We start from the raw sequence: 19,657 nt of genomic DNA, 5'->3' as shown, positions 1-19,657 counted from the left end.
GGGGCTACTCTTATGTTTACAAATTAAATGCATTAAACACATTCATAAGTATTTTCCTGAATTGAAGCACATTTGAGAATTCTTTCAAAATCATTTTTAGTCTTCACGAATTGATAGTTTCTAATGCAATTCAAACATAATATAAAATTATTTTTGAAAGTAGAAGTTTTTCAGAGTCTCATAATTTTACTGTTCTATATTGTCCCGATGTCTGTGACTAAAAGTTCTAGAAATTTCTAATGTATGAATGCAAACACTTCTGTGGAAAATCTTTCTTAATAGGTTGTTTTCTTACCTCCTGCTTTCTTTGTTTTTGCTCTGCTAAAAGTTCTTCCCTTCTTCTGGCAATCTCTGCGTTCTGTTAGTGAAAAAAAGATGTAAGACAACTGATGGTACTTCCTAATAAAAGCTCCCCTCTGAAAATTGGTAATTTAACCTATAATTAACACTGTTCTTTCCACCTTAAAATACTGTTTCCAGTTGGTTCTAATGTTAAAAAATACTACCTAAAGTTTGAGATGTTGCAGACCAGATATACTTTTCTACTAGGCAAACATGTTAGTATATTTTAGTAAAACTAATTTGGCAGTTTCTGAGATTAAGATTAGAGGAAAAAGGAAGACTGTGATTCTTATCACACTGAAAATACAGTAAAAGGTTTATTGGTAAACTACAGAGTTTCTAAATTTACAGATGGCTTCTGCCATTTGGCAAAGGGGTGACTGAGTGTGGTAGTAAATGTGTGATGTTCCCTTTGACTGTTTAGGGATGTTAATGGCATTGTATGAGTCTTGTCCCAAATTCCATTGTCCTAACTTCCTGCGTGTCAGCTGCTCTGCAGTAATTATGCTCACACCTTTTCTGACATTACATGTGAAATACTTTATCTCAATTTTATAGAAAGTTAGGAACCTTGAATGTATTATATGTGCCAATTGTAAATGTCTACATAGAGGCTTCAGGTTACCTCAGCCAATGTGTAACCTGTTCCATAGCAGGCACAGCTGCATTTGAATGGGAGATAGAGCAGCTTCAACAGCACTGAGAATGTGGCTTAGAGTTACTACATTCCTGTGCAGAGTATCATAGCTGGAAACAGACATACCCCCCATACAGTACTCATGAAGTCAGCCTATGGGAGATGCTGATCAACTCAACAGCAAGTGCTCAGAGAATCTGGGATGCAACAATATTACAGTGCATGAACTATTTATTTAATTTTTTTCATCACCATATTCATTGCCTCCATCTAGTTGCATTTTTACCCAGACTTTCCAGATTCTGTCAGACTGCCATTTGTCTGGCAGCACAGCTACTTTATTTGGGCTGCCAAGACGCCAAACTCCCGAATAAATTAATTGCATAGAAGAGGAAAGGAGCCCTAAATTATTTTTGGTTCCTATGGGAAGCCTAGGAATGCTGTAAATGTGTAGGATTGTGTCTCCTGGCCCCAATATCTGTTACTCTGTGTGCTCTTCACAGCTTTGGGAGTTTCAGAATCCTTGTTCAGACCTCTCCTGTTGGAAAAACAGAAAAAACAACATAGGGTTGAAAACTAACCCTTTTTTTTGCTTTTAGTTCCTTCAGCTTCTTTTTATATTCCCTTTTTTTACGCCGTCTGTCTTTCCATTTTTTCAGACGTGGAGGAAATAAGCGGCCAATAATGTCACTTTCTTCTACTTGAATATAAAGTGCAACATCAGGACAGAGTCGTTGTTCTGACAAATATTTGGCTTCATCTGGACTACGAGGGAAGCCATCCAATATAAAGCCTGTGGACCTAGTTGGAAAATAAGATATTTATCATTATACAGTATAGTTTTAAGTGCAACACAGAAAACATGTAATTATTTGGGAAAAAACCCAAACCCTCCCATATTAAATGCATGTGTTAGGAGTAAAATTTTAAAAATACTTTCAGCTACTGTCTTTTGACAATGTAAAACTGATATTTCACTATGTATTTTAATTAGTGTACTTACAAATTAATTTCTTTTTAGGTTTTAATGCGCCATGCTTAAATATTTTAAAAGAACTTAAAAAACCAAAATAAATTGTGTCCTCAGACTTGCCTGTGTGACTCCTAATACTTCTTAGGCACTGCTCTCAAAAAATAGAAGGGTCCCCCAAACACTCTTCTGGTAACAACTGCCAAAGAAAGCTTGTGCCTGAAAATTTCTGTTTCTTGTCTAGTATAGGATGAGATATTTGCCACTCAGCATGACACATATTTCTCTTCTTGCAGATGTTAAAAACAAGTCAGTTATACCTGGAAAGCTCTATAGTTTATTTGAGCTCTTACAATTTCAAATCAGATTATTAGTTACGTAAGGCTGAATGTTGTATTGGTAAATTAATATTTATTTCTATCACTTTAGACTTTGATAGGATACATTGTAAAATTGCAAAAAACCAAAGAAGCTGCAAGGAGTGGCAGTGGAGGGAAGAACACATAGCCCTGGATGCTGTGGGAAAGAAGAGTACACCACAGTACAGTTAAGTAGTGTAATGTATTGAAATGTGATATCATATAATAAAATATAATACAATACAATATTACAACGTTACGTGTAATGCTGAGTAATTTCTTGTCTTGGTGTATTCTTTTTTCCTTAAACTGATCTCCCTGTTTTTACACTATGTAGAGAACCACTGTTCCCTGTCTGTAGTCAGGACAAAAATTACATAAAAATATAAAAGGTTTGTTTACTTATCTATCCTGTAAGCCCATGAAAACTACCCAGCTATTTGGGAGATTTAATCCAGTTCAGGTGTGCCACGTACTTTTGTCCAATTCTGTGTGCAGCATATGAAACATGATATTACTGTCAAAATATCAATCAAAATAGTACAACAAAACCAAGACTGATAGGTAGGTCATTAGTCATAAAAAGTACAAGAGCATTGAAATAATCTCTGCAAGTTAGTTACAATTGTGGACCCAGTGAATGATGTAATTCCTAAGATTAATTTAAAAAAGAGAGAATCTAATTACAGTTACCGGAATGGCTCGCTCTTCCACCAGTCAGGAACAATTTTATCAAGGATTTCTGGAGGCAGTTCCTTACTATTATCCATTAGATTTGCTTTGATTGCCTTTTCCTCATCAGTTAATTCCACTTCCTTAATGTAAAGAAAATCCACCAAAAATGAAAAGAAACACAAAAACCAAAGCCAACCAACCAACCAACCAACCAACCAAAACCAGAAAGAAGTATCTACTTGACACATTTATTATTTTTTAGCTAAGAAAGGTATTGTCATTTGACTTAAACTAGCAGAAACAAACTCATTTGCCACATTGCATCCTACTACATTATACATTTTATGTAATTCCCTAAAACTAGGGCAATTGCTGCTGTATGAGTTTTAATGAAACCTAAAATCAAGCACAACTGTTAAGTATTTAATTATACATATGCTCAATTCAGAGGAATAGAAACTGAAATGATCACAGTTTCTCCTAATTGCCTACAAGCAGTTTCCCACATGGCTATACATGTTCCCATGCTGGAAGACTACCTGCACTACATAAGAACATTTTTTCATTTTTTAAAAGCAACTATTATATTTGGATGGAATGTAAACAAATATGTTAAAGAAGGATATGTAAGGTTATTGGGTATAGGCACAAGAACAAGTAATAGACAGACAGCATTGTTCTATAGAACAACAGTAGTATTCATGACTAGACAAATGCAGAGTATTCAAATACCAAATCAAACTACTAAATTCTTGTGAAAAACTGTAGGGTTTTTTTCCAGAATGTGTAACTCTGTAAGACTGATATGGCTGAGGATGCACTTCTCACAGAATGGCTTAGTGACACAGACTGTGGTAAGAAATAATGAAAAGAAGATATACATTGGTGGTTGTGGATTAGTTTACATAATTCATACATCAAAACACATGTCAGAATCAAAACATGTCTGACAGCAAAAGGCCATGTCTGAGTAAGAATTCCTATGCCTGATACCTATTCTAATAATGTAGCCAAAAGAACTTGAGAACATGCTGGAAGTCACAGGTCTAATGTAGTGTGTATGAGTAATATTTTCTCTAGTGTCTGACACAGTATATATATTAAAAGATGTTTGTATGACAGAAGACAAAGTGGTAGCCAGATTTGTAACACAGAGGCATCTTGAAAGAAATGTGTGAACTGGTAGCAAACAGTAAAGCACACTTAAAAATGTGTCACTGACGTTACCACTGCCAAAGAGAGGTAGGAATGGTGTTTGTAGCCAGTAAAAGAAAAAAAGCACGAGATGTATATTCCAGGTACAGAAAAGAGAATGACCACAGAGTGGTGATTTGAAGGACAAGGTTGCTCCCCAGACCTGTCAATGATGTGAGGGCCTTGGCTGACACTAAAACATCCAGGATGGTATCTTTTGCTGAACTTCCCAGACTGCATGGTATGTTTTGTTTGCCTTTTGGGGTTTTGCTTTGCACATTATAGCTGACCTTGAGCTTTGATAGATGTACTTCTACTGTCTTGTGTCAAAGTGAAAGAGAATGATACAAATGGAATATAATGAAATTTTGGAGAGGTCGTGGGTCTGTGAAAAACAGGACAGTCAGACAGTACAGTGGTAGTCATATTCAGAGAAATTCAGAGAAAACCTTGGAAATTGTCCTCTAGAGTTTTGTGCAGGGACCAATGAATTCAGTTCCCTGAACTCAAATTGTATGAGCTGTGCTTAGGTCGTGCCATCAGATGAAGCACTTTACAAGAAGTATGAGAAAAAAGATAATAATGTAGGAGATTGTTTCCCAGCAGATATAAAGATGACAAAGGAAAAATACTAACAGAAATGCCTTGGTGTAAGACATGTATTGATGCCAAAAAAATGAAACTGAGGGCCAGCCATAACCACCAGTGCCAGGAATACTTGCCATATTTTTGACTGTGCTGACTGTTTGTGGGATCTTTAGGAAAACAATGTCAAGAACTATTATTTCCAAATTTCATCAAGTAAATAATTTAACATAATTTTACAATTTTTACAATTTAATAGGAAATTCCTATTCTGGCCTGAAATGGTTATTTTGTGTATGGATCTAAAAGGTTAATATTACCTCCTTGCTTTTTTCTGTTTCAGTTTTAGTCATGGTCTGAGAAAAGACTTTCAGTTCCTCTGGTATTTTAAACTCATCTTCATTATCTCCGTCAACAGAGGGCCCAACTTTCTTTTTAGTTTTGGGTAAAATCAATTCCTGTAGATATTCTTCAAACTGAATATGGAAAATGCCTAATTTGTCTGCTACCTGTCGTGCACAAGTACTTTTACCTGCTCCATGAATCCCAAGTAAACACACCCGTAAAGGAGGAGCCTATAGAAAAAAATTGAACATTCTGTAACATTTGGAGTGTACAGTGCACGCTTTACTGTTTTTCACTTCAAAAATATCATTATAAAAATTCCATCAAAATCACATACTTTTGTATTTTAATTTTTCCAGACTTTCTATTGCTGTTCTAACTGAACTACCTGCTCTCTGGAAACACCAAACAAATCTACTACCCTGCTATCAGCAGGTAAAAATGAAACTTCATTAGACAATTCTGGTAAATCTTCCGTTCTTTTACCCTTTTTCCACTTACAAAAAACCCACAAAACCACCAATGTGTGTCATTTGTTAAACACATTTTAAGATTACTGTGAGCCTTTGTAATCTTCCCCTCTTTTCTGCTGTATTTGCATCATTAATTCAATGTGCTAATTTAAATTTACATTAAAAATCACTAGGGAAGTGTTTAATTTGCTTCAAGGTCTTGCCTAATATATTGTTACCTAGAAAATATCAGCAATAATAAACAAATCTAAATGGGAATGGAAAAGAGTTATTTTAATCTGCTATTATCTGCTTTAAATAATTTTTAAGATTCTCACTTGTAGTGGTTCATTGTGAGCGACATACTCCTCAGGGTTCTTCAAAAATTTATCTCTGTACTCAGAAGTTGAAAAGTAATAAATCTTTTCTTTATATTTAGCTGCATGTTCCTGCTTTCCAGGGTATAGGACAAAGTGCTCTTTCAGAATGACAGGACAAAAGTGGTTTGTGTCTCCCATGTGCCTTTTCTTTTGCTTAGCTGTTTCTTCATCCTGAAAATAAGAAAAATTTTAAAAAAATCTTAGAATTTACTAGTTTACTTAGATTAAGTAGATCAGATTAAATAATGTCAAATACATTAACTGAGGATTGAATGTGAATGGTATTCTCAAAACAGTTTGTAAGCTAAAAATAAGTCTATGAAAATACACACTTTTTAGCTTCTGAGTCAGAAAACAAACTGTCCCAGAGAATTAGCAAGAAAAGTATTAAATTTGAAATATTAATAATATCATAGTTAGTTATTGAAGACCAAAATTAAGGTAGAACTATCTATGATAAAATCTTTTCCTACTGTGTTCTGGTGACTGATTTTCTGTTTAAATGTAGACCTCTGAGAGCTGGTGTAATGAAGTTAGATTACTTATTCAGTAAAGTTAATTTCGAAAAAATCTATTCAATACTGCTCTGCTACAGTCTGTGGATATCCTGTACTGTTAAATTTGGGGATGGGAATCTTCTAGTATAGGATAAAATAGAAAGGCAAAGCTAGACCTCTAACTTTATTAAAGTGGATGTGTGAAAATTATCAATAGCTGAGATGGAACAGGGGATTTCCCATTATGACTCTGCATCTTCTGATGTTTACATGATGGCTCACAGAATCATTATTAGCTGACAGAAATCAAAATTCCCATTTGTTTCTTTAATAAAACCCCTCTTTGCAATCTGGCAGAACTAGGTAGAGTCATTCTCTCTATTAGCATGGGGGTATTTGAGCTTCTTGATGAATTAAAACTACTATTGTCCACAACACAGTAATATAATGAAAGCATTCTTGAAGCATATGCTAATATTTATTCTGTAAGAAGGCTTCAACTGGATCAAACAAAATCAGGTGCAACATCTGACTTCTCTGAGGTTATGCACAAACTGAAAATAAAGGAGATATAATAAAAGCATAAATAGATAAAACTGGCATGCTTACTTCTTCCTCTCCTTCATCTGTGTCTTCATCATCTTCTTCATCTTCTTCATCATCTTCTTCTTCTTCTTCCTCCTCAATTTCCTCTTCAGCAGCCAGATCTTGTGCTTCCTCCTCTAAATCTTCATTAGATAATTCCCAACCACGGTATTTAAAGGGTTCTGAAAGAGTTAGGGGTTTTATTTCTGTTTCAGTACTTTTCCTTTGGCTATATATTCTCTTTTGAGAATATATTCTCTTTGTCCATAAAAGTAAGCACATAAATGAAAGAAAATAATGTCAACTCTATACTGCATTTCTTCTACTCACAGAACAAAATGTTCTCCCTAGATGTAGTAATTAGTACATTGCCTTCACCAAAATTGGAAATTCTACAGGTTGGTTTTGGTTGAAGTTAAATGGGTATTTTCAGTGGGAACTTGTATTACAAAAGCATTATACAAACACATGCAGATAGTGCCATTACTATTTGCAACAGTTTTTTTTCCTGTTATTTGTTGGGAAGAATCATCATTCAAATTTTATTTTATTATAGAGCCAGCACAATGGATGTTTTGGTTAATAAATGCTTGCACTGTAGCATGATAGGAAAAATGTAGTATTATTTATCTGGTGCTCAAAATTCTAAGAGAGCACACAAGTGAAGAAATTTAATTTGCCAAAGAAATATCAATTAAAAAATTAATGCAAAATTCAGTTTTGAAATACAGTCTATGCAGGTGGTTAGGTTAGATTATTACACACCCTGAAAATCTCATTAACCCAACAAATACCATACATTAGTGAACATTACATTCATGTACATTAGCTATCTGTCCATTTCTCAAACCAGTATCCTGACATGCACAGATAGAACAAGTAACTGTGGAAGTGTGCTTTCAGAATGTTTAGCACATTTTGTTTAGCACATAGCTATTATGTACCTATTTGCATAGCTATATTATATATATATTTCAGATACGTATTTCCCACTCTTCTATGACTTAAAGGATGCTGTTGTGCTTTTCAGCTGACCCAGAGGACACAGTATGACCCTCTTCATATTAGTAATAGCAAACTGAGTATAAACTACTCCCCAATATACTCGTCACCTAAGCTATCCAACATCTCTCATAATAGTTTGAGCACCAGACACATAAACAGCAATACTTACTTTCCATAACCAGCACAGTTTGATTAAGCAGACTTTCTGGTGTTTGCTCAGCAATCTCTAAAACAGCAACCTGAACTTGAGGTGACTTCTTGATTTGCGATTCCACTGCTTGCCAATCATTCATGAAATTCTTTCTACTTGTTTCCATTTCTTGAGTATCTGGAGAATGATCCTCTGCAAAATTGAGTTGCAAAATTTCTGAAAATCGAATCATATCTAACAGGCAATGCTCATCCAAAATGTTTTACTTTTAAAAACTATCATTATGCTTTAGGACTATTTTATATTGTTCAAATAAGGTGGCATATTTTTTAAAGCTTCTTCCTCCCCATAATTATTAATTATTAGATTAGTAGTTTACAAAGACACTTTGTAAACTCCCAATTTATTTATGTTGATACTGTATATACTGAGGCTTCTCCAGGAAAATAAACAAGGTCAAATTACTTAACTATATTTGCGTATGGTTATTTAGATCAGCACTCAAAATAAATAAGACTCTTTCTGCAAATAAATATAACATAGAATTCATTAGTCTAAAAATTTTGATTTAATGATGTCAACAGCGTTTGACAGACTATCCATACAGTCATGCCCCATGCCAGTATAGGAAAATTTTGAATGAATAAATAAATGAAAATAAAGTAAAAAACATCTTATCATGACTTCCCTCTGTAAATACTTGAACTGGGAAACTCTCACAGAAAATTCTGGCTTTAATGAAGCCATGTCTGCATACAATAACTTATTTAGTAATTAACAAAGAGCGAGAATACTTTAATCTCTTAAAAACCGTGCAGAAATTTGTTGTGTCTGTTGTTTAAAATCAGTCGAAGCCTGTTTCCTAACACTGTCTCAAGGAAAGCAGGCAGCAGTTAGAGACTGAAAGAATACATTAATATAAATAAGTCAGTCACAGGTACTGCACATCGTAAACATGACAAAACCATACCAAATGTGTTGTCATACCCTGTGAGCAAATAAACAAGGGATTAGTTTCTTCCACCACAAATTCTTGCTGAAGAAGACAGATGGAATTAAGAACTTGATATTGACAGCTGATATTGAATTAAAAACTTGATACTGACAACAGACAGGGAATTAAAAACTTTATAATGACACATTAAAAAAGGTTCCTAGGGCTGCAATTACTATCCATTCATACATTGTTAGACCCTGAAAGTCCTGAGACAAAGTTCTATCTCAGATAGAAGATGATTCACAAGTGCCCATATGACACCATAAAGACCTTGTCACTGGCAGCAGCAATGTGCTGGTTTTGCTGCTGCTCCCATTCCCTGCACTCATGCAATTTTTAACTCTGATTTTCTTTTTTTTCTTATAATTTTTCTTTTGTGTTCTGCTAATAAGTCTGACATAAATGATGTCAGCTAACAGACAGAAAAGCAGTTGACAGCAGTGACTTAAATGGTCTGATATTACTCTAAGTTTGCTGGGACTTAGAGCATATGCTGTGTTTGTTTCTTGCCAGAAATGATGATGCAAGAAAAAACTTTATCAGTGAATGGAATAATTTTCTACTTTGCTAAAATTTCCCTTCTCCTGTTATTCCCGTCTTGTTTGTAGTTTGAAAGAGCAGGAAATGATTTTGACACCAGTAACAACATGCTCAGCCTATTCCAATGAACTTCCAGCGATTTTTTACAAAAAAAGGACCATTACTACTGTTCTTCCTTATGTAACTTCCTCCATGTACAAAGGAGAGAGTACTGAAAATGAAAGTCTTTTGTAATGCCTTGTATGTAAAAAGTTTTCACTACTTTCTTAAAAATACAAAACCTCAAAATATTAAAACCCCAATGTTTTATGGTTACTCTCTGGCATTAAGCTATTTCAAATTTCAATTTCCAATGCTATTTCAAATTGCAGCAATGTAACATTTCTTTTGAATTTGTCCCAATCTGAAAAACCCAAACAATTTTTCTGGCTTACGAAGGGTTAGATTGCCCTGTTACAATTTTCTTCATTAGGCAAACATACTTCCTCCCAGAACCAAGTATCTCTCAATCTCCTCTTGTGGACTGTTCAAGAAATTCATAAATAACACATTTAATTTTCCAAAGTAGAGCCAAAAGGCAAAAAGTGTGTAATGTAGCTGGATTTCAGTGATTAGGTACCAGTAAGACTTGCCAGGAGACAGATCGAAACAGAATGGTCAAAGTAGAGATGCTGCCTAATTTTTGTCTAATATTCTACCAACTAAAGCATCATCACGAAGCATCAGTAGCAGCTGGGATATGTTACAGAACAAGGAATGTATCTAACATGCCTTCTTTTGAAATTTCTTCATGGCCCACTAAGGTTGGCCCCTTGCTAGTTTGCTACTTGTGCCTATTTTTACAGCCCTTTAGTCCATATATGAAATAAGGCACTTTAAAGGTCGTATGGCAATTTTGGGTACTGCAATGTCAACATCTTCTTATGGGTCTGTGTCACAATGTCTAGCCCTCTAGAAATTAAATTTCTAAAGACTTAGGTGCTTTTAGGAACTTTATTCTTCTGCTTCTGAGGCTGAAACTTTTATTCTCTCAATATCCCCATATACCTCTACTATATACATGATTAACTGAGATTTGAAGCAAGTTAGGCTCCCTATAGCAATTCATGTGCTGGCTCAGGGATCTGAGGGCACCCTGGGCTGGCTGTCCCCATCCAGCCCCTGGGACTCCCCCCACCTGCCCACAGCCCAGGGCCCCATGTCAGCCCCTGCTCCAGCAACACCATTGCAGAGCCAAGGTGAACTGCAAAACTATTGAAAAATAAGCATTTTGACAAGTATTTTTGTGATCTTTTATAACAATCAATACTTAATGCATTCCCCCCCCTTTTTTACAGTTTTGAAAAACAACACAGCTATTAAACTGACACCTCAGTGGCTAATCTTCCTCTTGTTTGATTACAAGTCCAAACACGAATCAAAGTGCAAAAGGGCATACCATTAGGCAGAAACACCTCGCAGATTTTAAATAGTTTTATCTTGAATTAGAAATATATTTTCCCTTGAAAGTGTTTACAAACATCTGCATTTTACTAAACTAGACATTCATTCTATGTATGTCATTATATTAGTTATCTCCTGCAATGACATTTTTTCCTCTTGCCATGATTCTAAATAGAAACATGAAAATACATTTTATGTGCATCAAAAGATGTTGTGCCAATGATGGCATTATGTGCATTTGGCAGTGATATATTCCAGAAGAGACAGAGATTTAGCCAGGTAAAACCTGCTTAAATTTGGGCAGCTCTAATTCAATGTGTAATTATGAACTCCCTTAGGAACACAGATTTTAAGAAAAGCAGGAGGATGCACTAATAACTAGGTGACAATAACTGCTGGTTTCACGTGTTGTCCCTGGCACAGTCACACTGCAGAAATCACATGTGCTGCCTTGTGAAGCACAGCCCTATTCACAGCAGTAACACATGCAAGATGGGGATGAGGGCTGGCTGCATCTGGCTGTCAACAGGTCATCTTACAGTCCAGCCCTTTAAAAACCTCTCAGTTCTGAGTAGGTCATGACACTTTGGAAATACAAAGGCAGAACAAGAAATTTAAATGAATATTTGGCATCATCTGAGCCAGAATATTGAACATGGCAATGAGTCCATTTAATAGAGTAGTTCCTATCCCCTTTATCTCCGATGCATGTACAATTCATGTTACCTCTCCTGATAGGCAATATTTAGCAAAGGAGGGACCAGCATGTGTTTCAGCTTTGTTTTTCTATTCTAGGCATGTGATTCCAACAGAATACTCTATTGAGAAGGTTTTGTTGCCCAAAGAAACACATCCAACAGCAATTATTGCATATTGACAGAAACATTTAAATAGATTACCCAGGTCTAAGTGAACTGGAGAAACTTTCCCCTGGAAAAAGGGGAGAAATAACAAAAGAAAAATGGTTTACACTCCTAGTGAAAAGAGACAGCCCAAAAATCATACAAGCCAAACCTCATTTGGTTTTGGTTCAGGTATTTGAACCTTATTATGACAAAAATGTTGCCTCCCTGACACTTAGTTTGTTTCAAACTTGGTCTCAGGGACCAAGTAAGGTAGCTGTACCTTTGCCATTAGATATAAATTATATAATCATTCTGCTTGGAGAGGTTATTTATGGTGAGAAGATATTTTTTAAAAATTAAAAACATAGTCAAGAAAAATATGTGAAAAGACAGCAATGGTTTAAAAATAAATTATATAAAAATGCAAAAAACTTTCTTTCTGAGGAGGTGGCCTTCTATTTAACAGTGCTATTCTTAATTTAATTTTCTAATCACAGTGATTATAGGAAACAATCTTTCCCAGCCCTAAATCTTGGGCTTTCACAGGGAATGCCTATATGCCAATCTCTCATATTCTTTTGCTCTGCGTCTTCTTTGCTTTTCCCGAGCATAGTTACCATAGAGACAATTCTCAAAGGCTTTCTGCCCCCACATTCTCTAAGTAAATTGCTGGGGAAGGAGAAGGTTTAATATCCTAGTCTCTATGACTTTTTCTTCCCTCAGTCCATATACAGCAACAAAAATAAAGAACAAAATCCTTCTTTCCTCCTCATTGAAACACTGCCAAAGCTGACACGGACACACCAGAAGTCAGCATGTCTTCTTCATTAGAGCTTAACAATCAAAATTAACAGAAAGGCAAAATACAGGATAACAGTGACACTCATTTCTTGGAACTGATCTGTATTTCATTATGAATGTATTTTCAGTTGCCCTTTTGAAACAGACCATGTAGCTTGTTTATACATACTTTTCATTACTTACTTATAATATATATACTGACAAATAATCTTCAGCATGTTACAGTGAAATGTACTTAGTAGACAAACTTATACTGTATGTACCAATTATTTTATTTGGAAAAATAACTTTGGTTGATTTTTTTTTTAATGCATAAAAATGTGTATATTTAACAACTTCCTATTGAAATAAAATGGTTTCTATTTTATTTATTTCTGGTTGGTTCTTCAAAATATTCTAAAAATTCTAAAGATAAAAGCTAAAATGTATATTTTTTAAATTAAAGCAGACCAACTCCATTAAAGATGAGTTGCCTTCAAAGGGTTTTTTGAGAGAAAGCTGTTACAAAATTTCATATTTCTTTTCATTAGTTTATGGCTCTATTTCATTTGCAAGACTGGATGAGGTTAAGGAGGACAGATGGACAGACATTAAGCAAAGTAAATTATGTCCTTTTCCTTATTATGTTCAGAAAGGAACACAATAACTTTCAGAAAGACTGATACCACTAATCACAGGCTTTTGCTCTTTTTACTTCTGCAAAACATTGCATAGTTGTACTCCACCAATATTCCTTAGTCTTTATTTCTCTGAATGAGAGACTAAAAGAATTTAAGAACTGAAGGTATCTGGGATTTAATTGAGGAAGTTGTTCTTAACTTTTCTGTTTCAAATTTTGAAATTTCTCTGCCTAAAATGCTGGGATTACAGGTATTAAAATGCAATTATCACATCTGACTTATGAAGGAGGATAGAAAGTGGCTTTGAAGATCATGCAGCTTTGTTCAAAGACTGAAGAAACTGTGAAGGCAGTATCACTAGAGCTTGCTTTGAAGTTTGCAGTGCAAGTAATTTGCAATCTCTCATCTGCAGTTTAATAAGCTTGTCCTTGTCCAAACTCTCTCACCGAAAAGCCTCCAGTTAAAGGTAGAAGAAAGTACAAATTAGGATGCAAGTCAGTCAAGAAAAACAAGGAAATATACTTAGAGGCTGTACGACTGAGCACACATCATCTGCCTGGTAAATGTTATAATTACAATTGATTCCAAAAAGCATTTATCTTCAAAGACTAAAGAGGAAATGTTCTAACATGAACAGGTTTAATTATTTTTTGCTGTTGTTGTTTCAAATATTGTACTGAATTTAACATGATGATAAAAATTAAAAAAAACCCCAAGAACATAGAATAAAAGTCTAAGAGATGGGTATTGATTCAACTCTCCACCATCTGTAATGAGAAAGGAGGGCTGGGATCAAAATTAAATAGTTTATAACTGATATTGATATTAACAGCTGTGAAGCACAAGCATGAGAGGTGACAGCTGGATTTATCAGCACAGCTACCCATTTATTTTTGCCAAGAACTGCACCCAAATAGCAAGAGCAGCAGAAGAGAAATCTATGAAGATGGGGTTGTAGAAAAACACCAGCCCGAGCTACTGAGGCATAAGCATGTGTGCTCCAGCTGAGTTTGCTACAGAAAGCAAGTAATCTCTGGCAGAAATGTGGCAGAAAAAGAATATGCCAAGTATTACTTCAGGAAAATTGGAGTGAACCCACAGATCAGCTTGAGGCTGATAACTCCTCTACAGTGCCTGAAATGTATTCTCATGAATTGATATAGCTGTCTCCCAGTACAAATAAAGTCACATTCATGCAAAGCTTCTGCGAAAATGCTTAAATAGAGTAAGAAATTCCTGGGGAAAAAAAAAGCTCAGAATAATTGTGTCAAGAGACATGAAAAAACATGTGAGGCTATAATTTTCAACTAGACATTACAAGCAAGAGTTACCACATAAACTGATTTCTGTATCTTATGAAGACATTTGAGCATTGAACTTAGCTTCTTAACTCACTTTAATACATTTGTTAGATTTACATGAAGTCTCCTTCTCCAGCTACTTTCACTCATTAAGATACATGTAAGTACTTTGTTCACTACTGGAACAATTTTTTCCTTTTAAACACAGACAATAGTATAAACTTGAATATGTTCAGTGCTGAAGCAATTCTGGGATTCAGGTTTCAAAAACATTGAAAAAATATACACATTTTTATGCATTAAAAAAACCCGTGATTATTAAAATGTGCATCTATCTGAATAGAATAGGACTGTTTCAGTTGGAAGGGACCTACAGTGATCATCTACAGCTTGTCAAGTGTCTGATCAATTCAGGGTTGACCAAAAGTTAAACCATGTTATTAGTGGCATTTTCTAAATGCTTCTTAAATGCTGACAGGCTCAGGGCATCAATTATCTCTCTAGGAATCCTGTTCCAGTGTTTGACCACCTCCTCAGTAAAGAAACATTTCCTAATGTCCATTCTAAACGTCTCCTGGTGCAGCTTTGGGCCATTCCCATAGGACACCATACATGAGAGTCCAAAAGATTATGATTTGGGCTCTGGAGTATTTTTCTGAGCTATCATTTTTATATTATAACTGTTATATATTATAAAACCCCAACAAACTGTGACCATGTTAACTGTGAACATTCATTTATATTGTTGTAAAGACATATCACATGGGAGAAAAGCTGCAGTCAGTGTGCTGATGGCACGACATGTGAAATAAAACGATGTCAGGCTAAGAGCAGCAAGACTGAAGTGTCTTGGTGAGTCAGTGTTTGATTATTGAAATAAAATGTAGGCATAGGAGAACATGATTTTCTCTGAACAAGGACTTAAAACGTGTTAAGAGCACAGATGTGTACATGACATTATTACTTCTAGCAATAATAAATTCTGTTTTGATGCACTCAGATCAAAATTAGTTAGATATTCAAAACCAAGATGAACTTTGTTGTTTGAGACGCAGACAACAGAGTATCTCTGTATAAGCCTTCATATTTAATACTATAGGATTCGTTCACTTTGGAGAAGGGCTGTGTGTTTTATTAGAAACTATAAAAAGTTATAATGTGGATTTTTAAAAAGCTTACATGCAATTTAAAGAACCCTAGAAAGCTAGAGCATTTTTTTCGCAGAGTAGGTGAAATGTTACCTCATTAAAATTAAAAACATGTTATCTTATTCAGTCTATCTTATACTATCTTTGCAACTTAGGCCTTGTTATATACATAAAATAAACTCCAGACTAGGTCATGAAAGAAAAGGTTTGTGAGACATACTGGTAATGCAGAACCTAAGCTTGGCCATAGTATTTTTGGACATTAATCAGTATGCTATGTTTGAAAGAAAGACAGTAATGCCAGTCTAGGCCCTTAATGAGGGGGAAAAAGAAAGTGGGAACTCATGCAGTTCAATTTTTAATTTCATTTCCAGGCCTTGGGTGATAATTTAGGCTATGAATGCGAAATCTTGTGACTGCATAGTAGAGAAAGAAAATAGTCTAAAGTCCCCAACCTAGTTCTTAACACAGAGACAGGTATTTGTGCATGTTAAGTCATCTTGACAGCAGACCCAAATCAGACAGAAACATTCTTCTAAGAAACTAGGCAGTGATTAAAGAAGGCTAAAAGGGAAGTAAAACCCTGCAGCTTTTTGGACTATTGAGGTTGAAACCATTGAAATCTGCAGGAACTAATTCTAAACCTCAATCCAATTGACAGAATCTGAGGTGCAAAAATCCAGCCTATTTGCTGCCAGAATCTGATGCCTCTCAGATTATTCACTTCTGCCCAGGACAATTATATTTTCTCTTCTGGAAAATAAGTAAAACACAATTCTGCTATAACAGTAGGATCCTTACAGGAAACAAAAAATATGTGGTTCCGTCAATATGGAAAGCAACAAGGTAAGAGCATCTTTACCCAAAATGCTTTATTAATATTGTTCTCAGAGGGGAATCTCATGTAATACACAGAATTCCATTATTTTTCATGCTGTTAGGTTATGTTGTTAAAGACTAATCTCCAGAAGCAAAAAGGATGGGAGGAACAATGAAAGATGGGTGAACCCCAAAAACTTAATCAGAACAAATATAACTTTGACTTGACACCCTTAAGGACCATTAGAAGATGATGTCTGGGTGTGAAATCTATTCAGATGGGTCACCCCCACAACCTGTCTCTGGCTGAGGTGTATTACTGCCCACAGGGCATGAGATTCATTATGGGATGACTAAGGAAAAGCAGTTTGGGATTGTGGGAGATTTATAATATTAGGAGGCTTTTCTTAGAAGGACCAGAGGCAAGGAAAAGGAAATATCAAACTGGATTGAAGAGGAACTAATATGGATAACAGACTAAGAAGAGGACGAAAGGGGAAATAGGAATACATGCTCAGACTCATTGCACGGTGCTGGGGACATGGAACTCTAGCAGCCTAACCTCTACTGGGCTTCTAGATTCAGCAATTCATAATGTATGTTGGTACCACAATGAGCAATTCTTATGCACATTAAGAGGGTCATTCCTGAACTGACTTCCATTCCCTTTTAATTATTTCAAGCGGAGCTTCTTAGAGGAAGAACAGAAAATCAGACAGTTTTGTGATTTTCTCATTAACTGTTGACTAAGTTCTAACAGTGGTTTGTAACTTTTAAAGATGCACAGATTTTTTGATGAGTAGTCTCAAGACAGTTAATAAACCACATAAAAAAGTTATTAGAGGAGATAGAGTCCTGTCCTGTGAATTTATTGAAAATTGCAACAGCGCTGGCTGATTTAATGAAAACCATCTCTGTTCTGTTACATCCATGAGGAATGACACACAGAAATGAGTGCTTGAATCAGTGAAGATAGTAAGAAAACGTTATTTTTCTAGATGCTGAACATAAAAAGGAAAACAAAACTATTGTATCAATCTGGGTAAGAAGTTACTAATTTTTTTGATCCCAGAATGGAGAACAGGATACACATGCATACAAGTATTTCTTTCTCCCTTTGCCTTTCCTCTCAAGCTGAGAAATTTTGTACCTGTAACCTGATTTTGCAAATGGGAAAACAAAGGCAGAGAAATTTGACTCAGAACCACATCACAGGGTGGAAGCCAGCCAGCCAAAGAATGCAAAAATCTGAAACTACAAGAGTCGACTTGGTAGTTACAACAGTAACTTGGTAGTTACTGCTGGTTGTACAAAGGAGAAAATTGAAACTTGATAAATAGGAGGAATTTTCTTTACTGCTATAGCAAAGCATTCCTGTTTTCAATTCTGTGTAATTCCCTTACTCCAAATTGTAAGAAATTGAGGTAGTCATGTTGATTCACTGGATTTTTCTTTCTCTAGACCCCTGAACTTTTATAAATGGGACATAACTACTAGTTTTTCTCATAAGTATGTTTTATATACAGATATCAACGCAGAAAAAAAAAGAAAACATTAAATTGCATTAGTGTGCATTTACTAACCATCTTTTTCTGTAGTCTTCAAACAGACAACAGTGTCAGGTAGAAGTCCTTTCTCTGACAAAGCTGACCAGTGACCTACTGACAGAGGGTAGTTATCCATTACCCACCCTCCTTTTTCTGAAGCATCAGGAAACCTGTCTTTGTTCGTCTTCATAAGCTGTTATAAAATGTCAGGTTCAGGAATATAGAAAGACTGAAGTCAGTCAGCTGTACAAAAAAGACTGCACAATACAGAATTATTGTCTAATTTTTATGATTTTTCTTTATTGTTATTTCTGGTCAGTAAAAAGTAAGACATTTATTACTTTATATGTCTGAATGAAATTAAAAACATTTAAACCAAAAAGAGCCTAATGTGATAGTGATTTTTTAAGCTTGCCTATAAAGAATTTAGACTCCAGTTTCAATAGTTACACACCATTGAACAAATTTTAAACAATTCAAGATTCTTGGATAAATGTTCATAAACAATTCCTTTCAAACTCTTATATCTGGTATTCAGGTCTTTACTAGTGACTAAGAATACAAGAATAGAGCAAGCATACAATGATCCCTCAGATAATTCTCCTAGTGTTTAATAATTTGTAGCTCAGGTAATTTGCAAGACAGAAATAATTTCTGTATAAGTGCATGAATACATACACACACACACACACATATGTATATATATATTAATTAAAAGGACTATTAAATAGTCCTCAATCAATTTGTCTTTCATGATCCTCCTCAGTCTCTCCTCAATCCTATGTAAGCTTTCAGGCTATGTAATATAAACTAAATTGATCATTCAAACAGAGAAAATAAGAACATATATGGATTATGTACAAACTGTTACCTCTGCAATAGCTTCCTCCAGTATTCCAGCATGTATTTGAGGTAATGGAATTTCAGAGGCCCTTTTCATGGCTTCTTCTACCATGGTTTGAACTTCTGGGTGGTCAGCAGTTATCTCTGGTACTCCTAACAATATAGATTTTTTAAAAGCACTTCACAAAGAAATTAGAAATTACTTCAATTAGAAATAAAATAAAGCATTAAATTGTAACTCCAGCACAGCAGTCGTTTTAAGCAATGCTACACAATGGTACTGAGAAAGAAACAACCAGTTCTGAATGCAGATCTAGAGAGTGTTTCATAAACCTAAGTTCTAAGATCTTGGTTCGCTCTCTCATTATAAAATAATCAACCTTTTTAACTGTATAGTATTTCCTACCCCTAAGTTAAAGATTGTTTCAATATGAACAGAATGACATTTCTGTAGTAGAAGAATCAGGCACTTGCAGCACCCAAGAATTTCCTTTGATTTAATTTCTCTTTAATTCCTAAATCAAAAGGTTGACCAGATTAATTTTAAAATCAATATAAATCTCGTATCAAGGCAGT

General features: G+C 35.0%; 1 protein-coding gene across 6 annotated transcripts in view; it reads right to left on the bottom strand.

The window, feature by feature from the left end:
• Positions 1-19,657, bottom strand: part of AK9 (adenylate kinase 9) — a 53,713-nt gene that overhangs the window by 13,910 nt on the left and 20,146 nt on the right. For 4 of the 6 annotated variants that reach the window (XM_085056183.1, XM_085056181.1, XM_085056180.1 and 1 more), the window contains 9 exons: positions 19,110-19,234; positions 18,275-18,431; positions 8,196-8,369; positions 7,046-7,203; positions 5,898-6,110; positions 5,083-5,337; positions 3,002-3,123; positions 1,561-1,780; positions 296-358 (listed from right to left, as the gene is read on the bottom strand). In XM_085056183.1, the coding sequence (XP_084912309.1) occupies positions 296-358; positions 1,561-1,780; positions 3,002-3,123; positions 5,083-5,337; positions 5,898-6,110; positions 7,046-7,203; positions 8,196-8,369; positions 18,275-18,431; positions 19,110-19,234 (1,487 nt within the window). Of the gene's footprint in view, positions 1-295; positions 359-1,560; positions 1,781-3,001; positions 3,124-5,082; positions 5,338-5,897; positions 6,111-7,045; positions 7,204-8,195; positions 8,372-18,274; positions 18,432-19,109; positions 19,235-19,657 lie in introns of all 6 variants that reach the window. The other 2 variants (XM_085056184.1, XM_085056185.1) reach the window with 2 other exon arrangements.

The sequence above is a fragment of the Lichenostomus cassidix genome, chromosome 3 (assembly GCF_008360975.1).
Source record: "Lichenostomus cassidix isolate B80296 chromosome 3, HeHo_3.0, whole genome shotgun sequence".
Taxonomy (NCBI): domain Eukaryota; kingdom Metazoa; phylum Chordata; class Aves; order Passeriformes; family Meliphagidae; genus Lichenostomus; species Lichenostomus cassidix.
The sequence above is the reverse complement of the archived record's forward strand: the minus strand, read 5'-3'. Positions and strand labels throughout refer to the sequence as shown.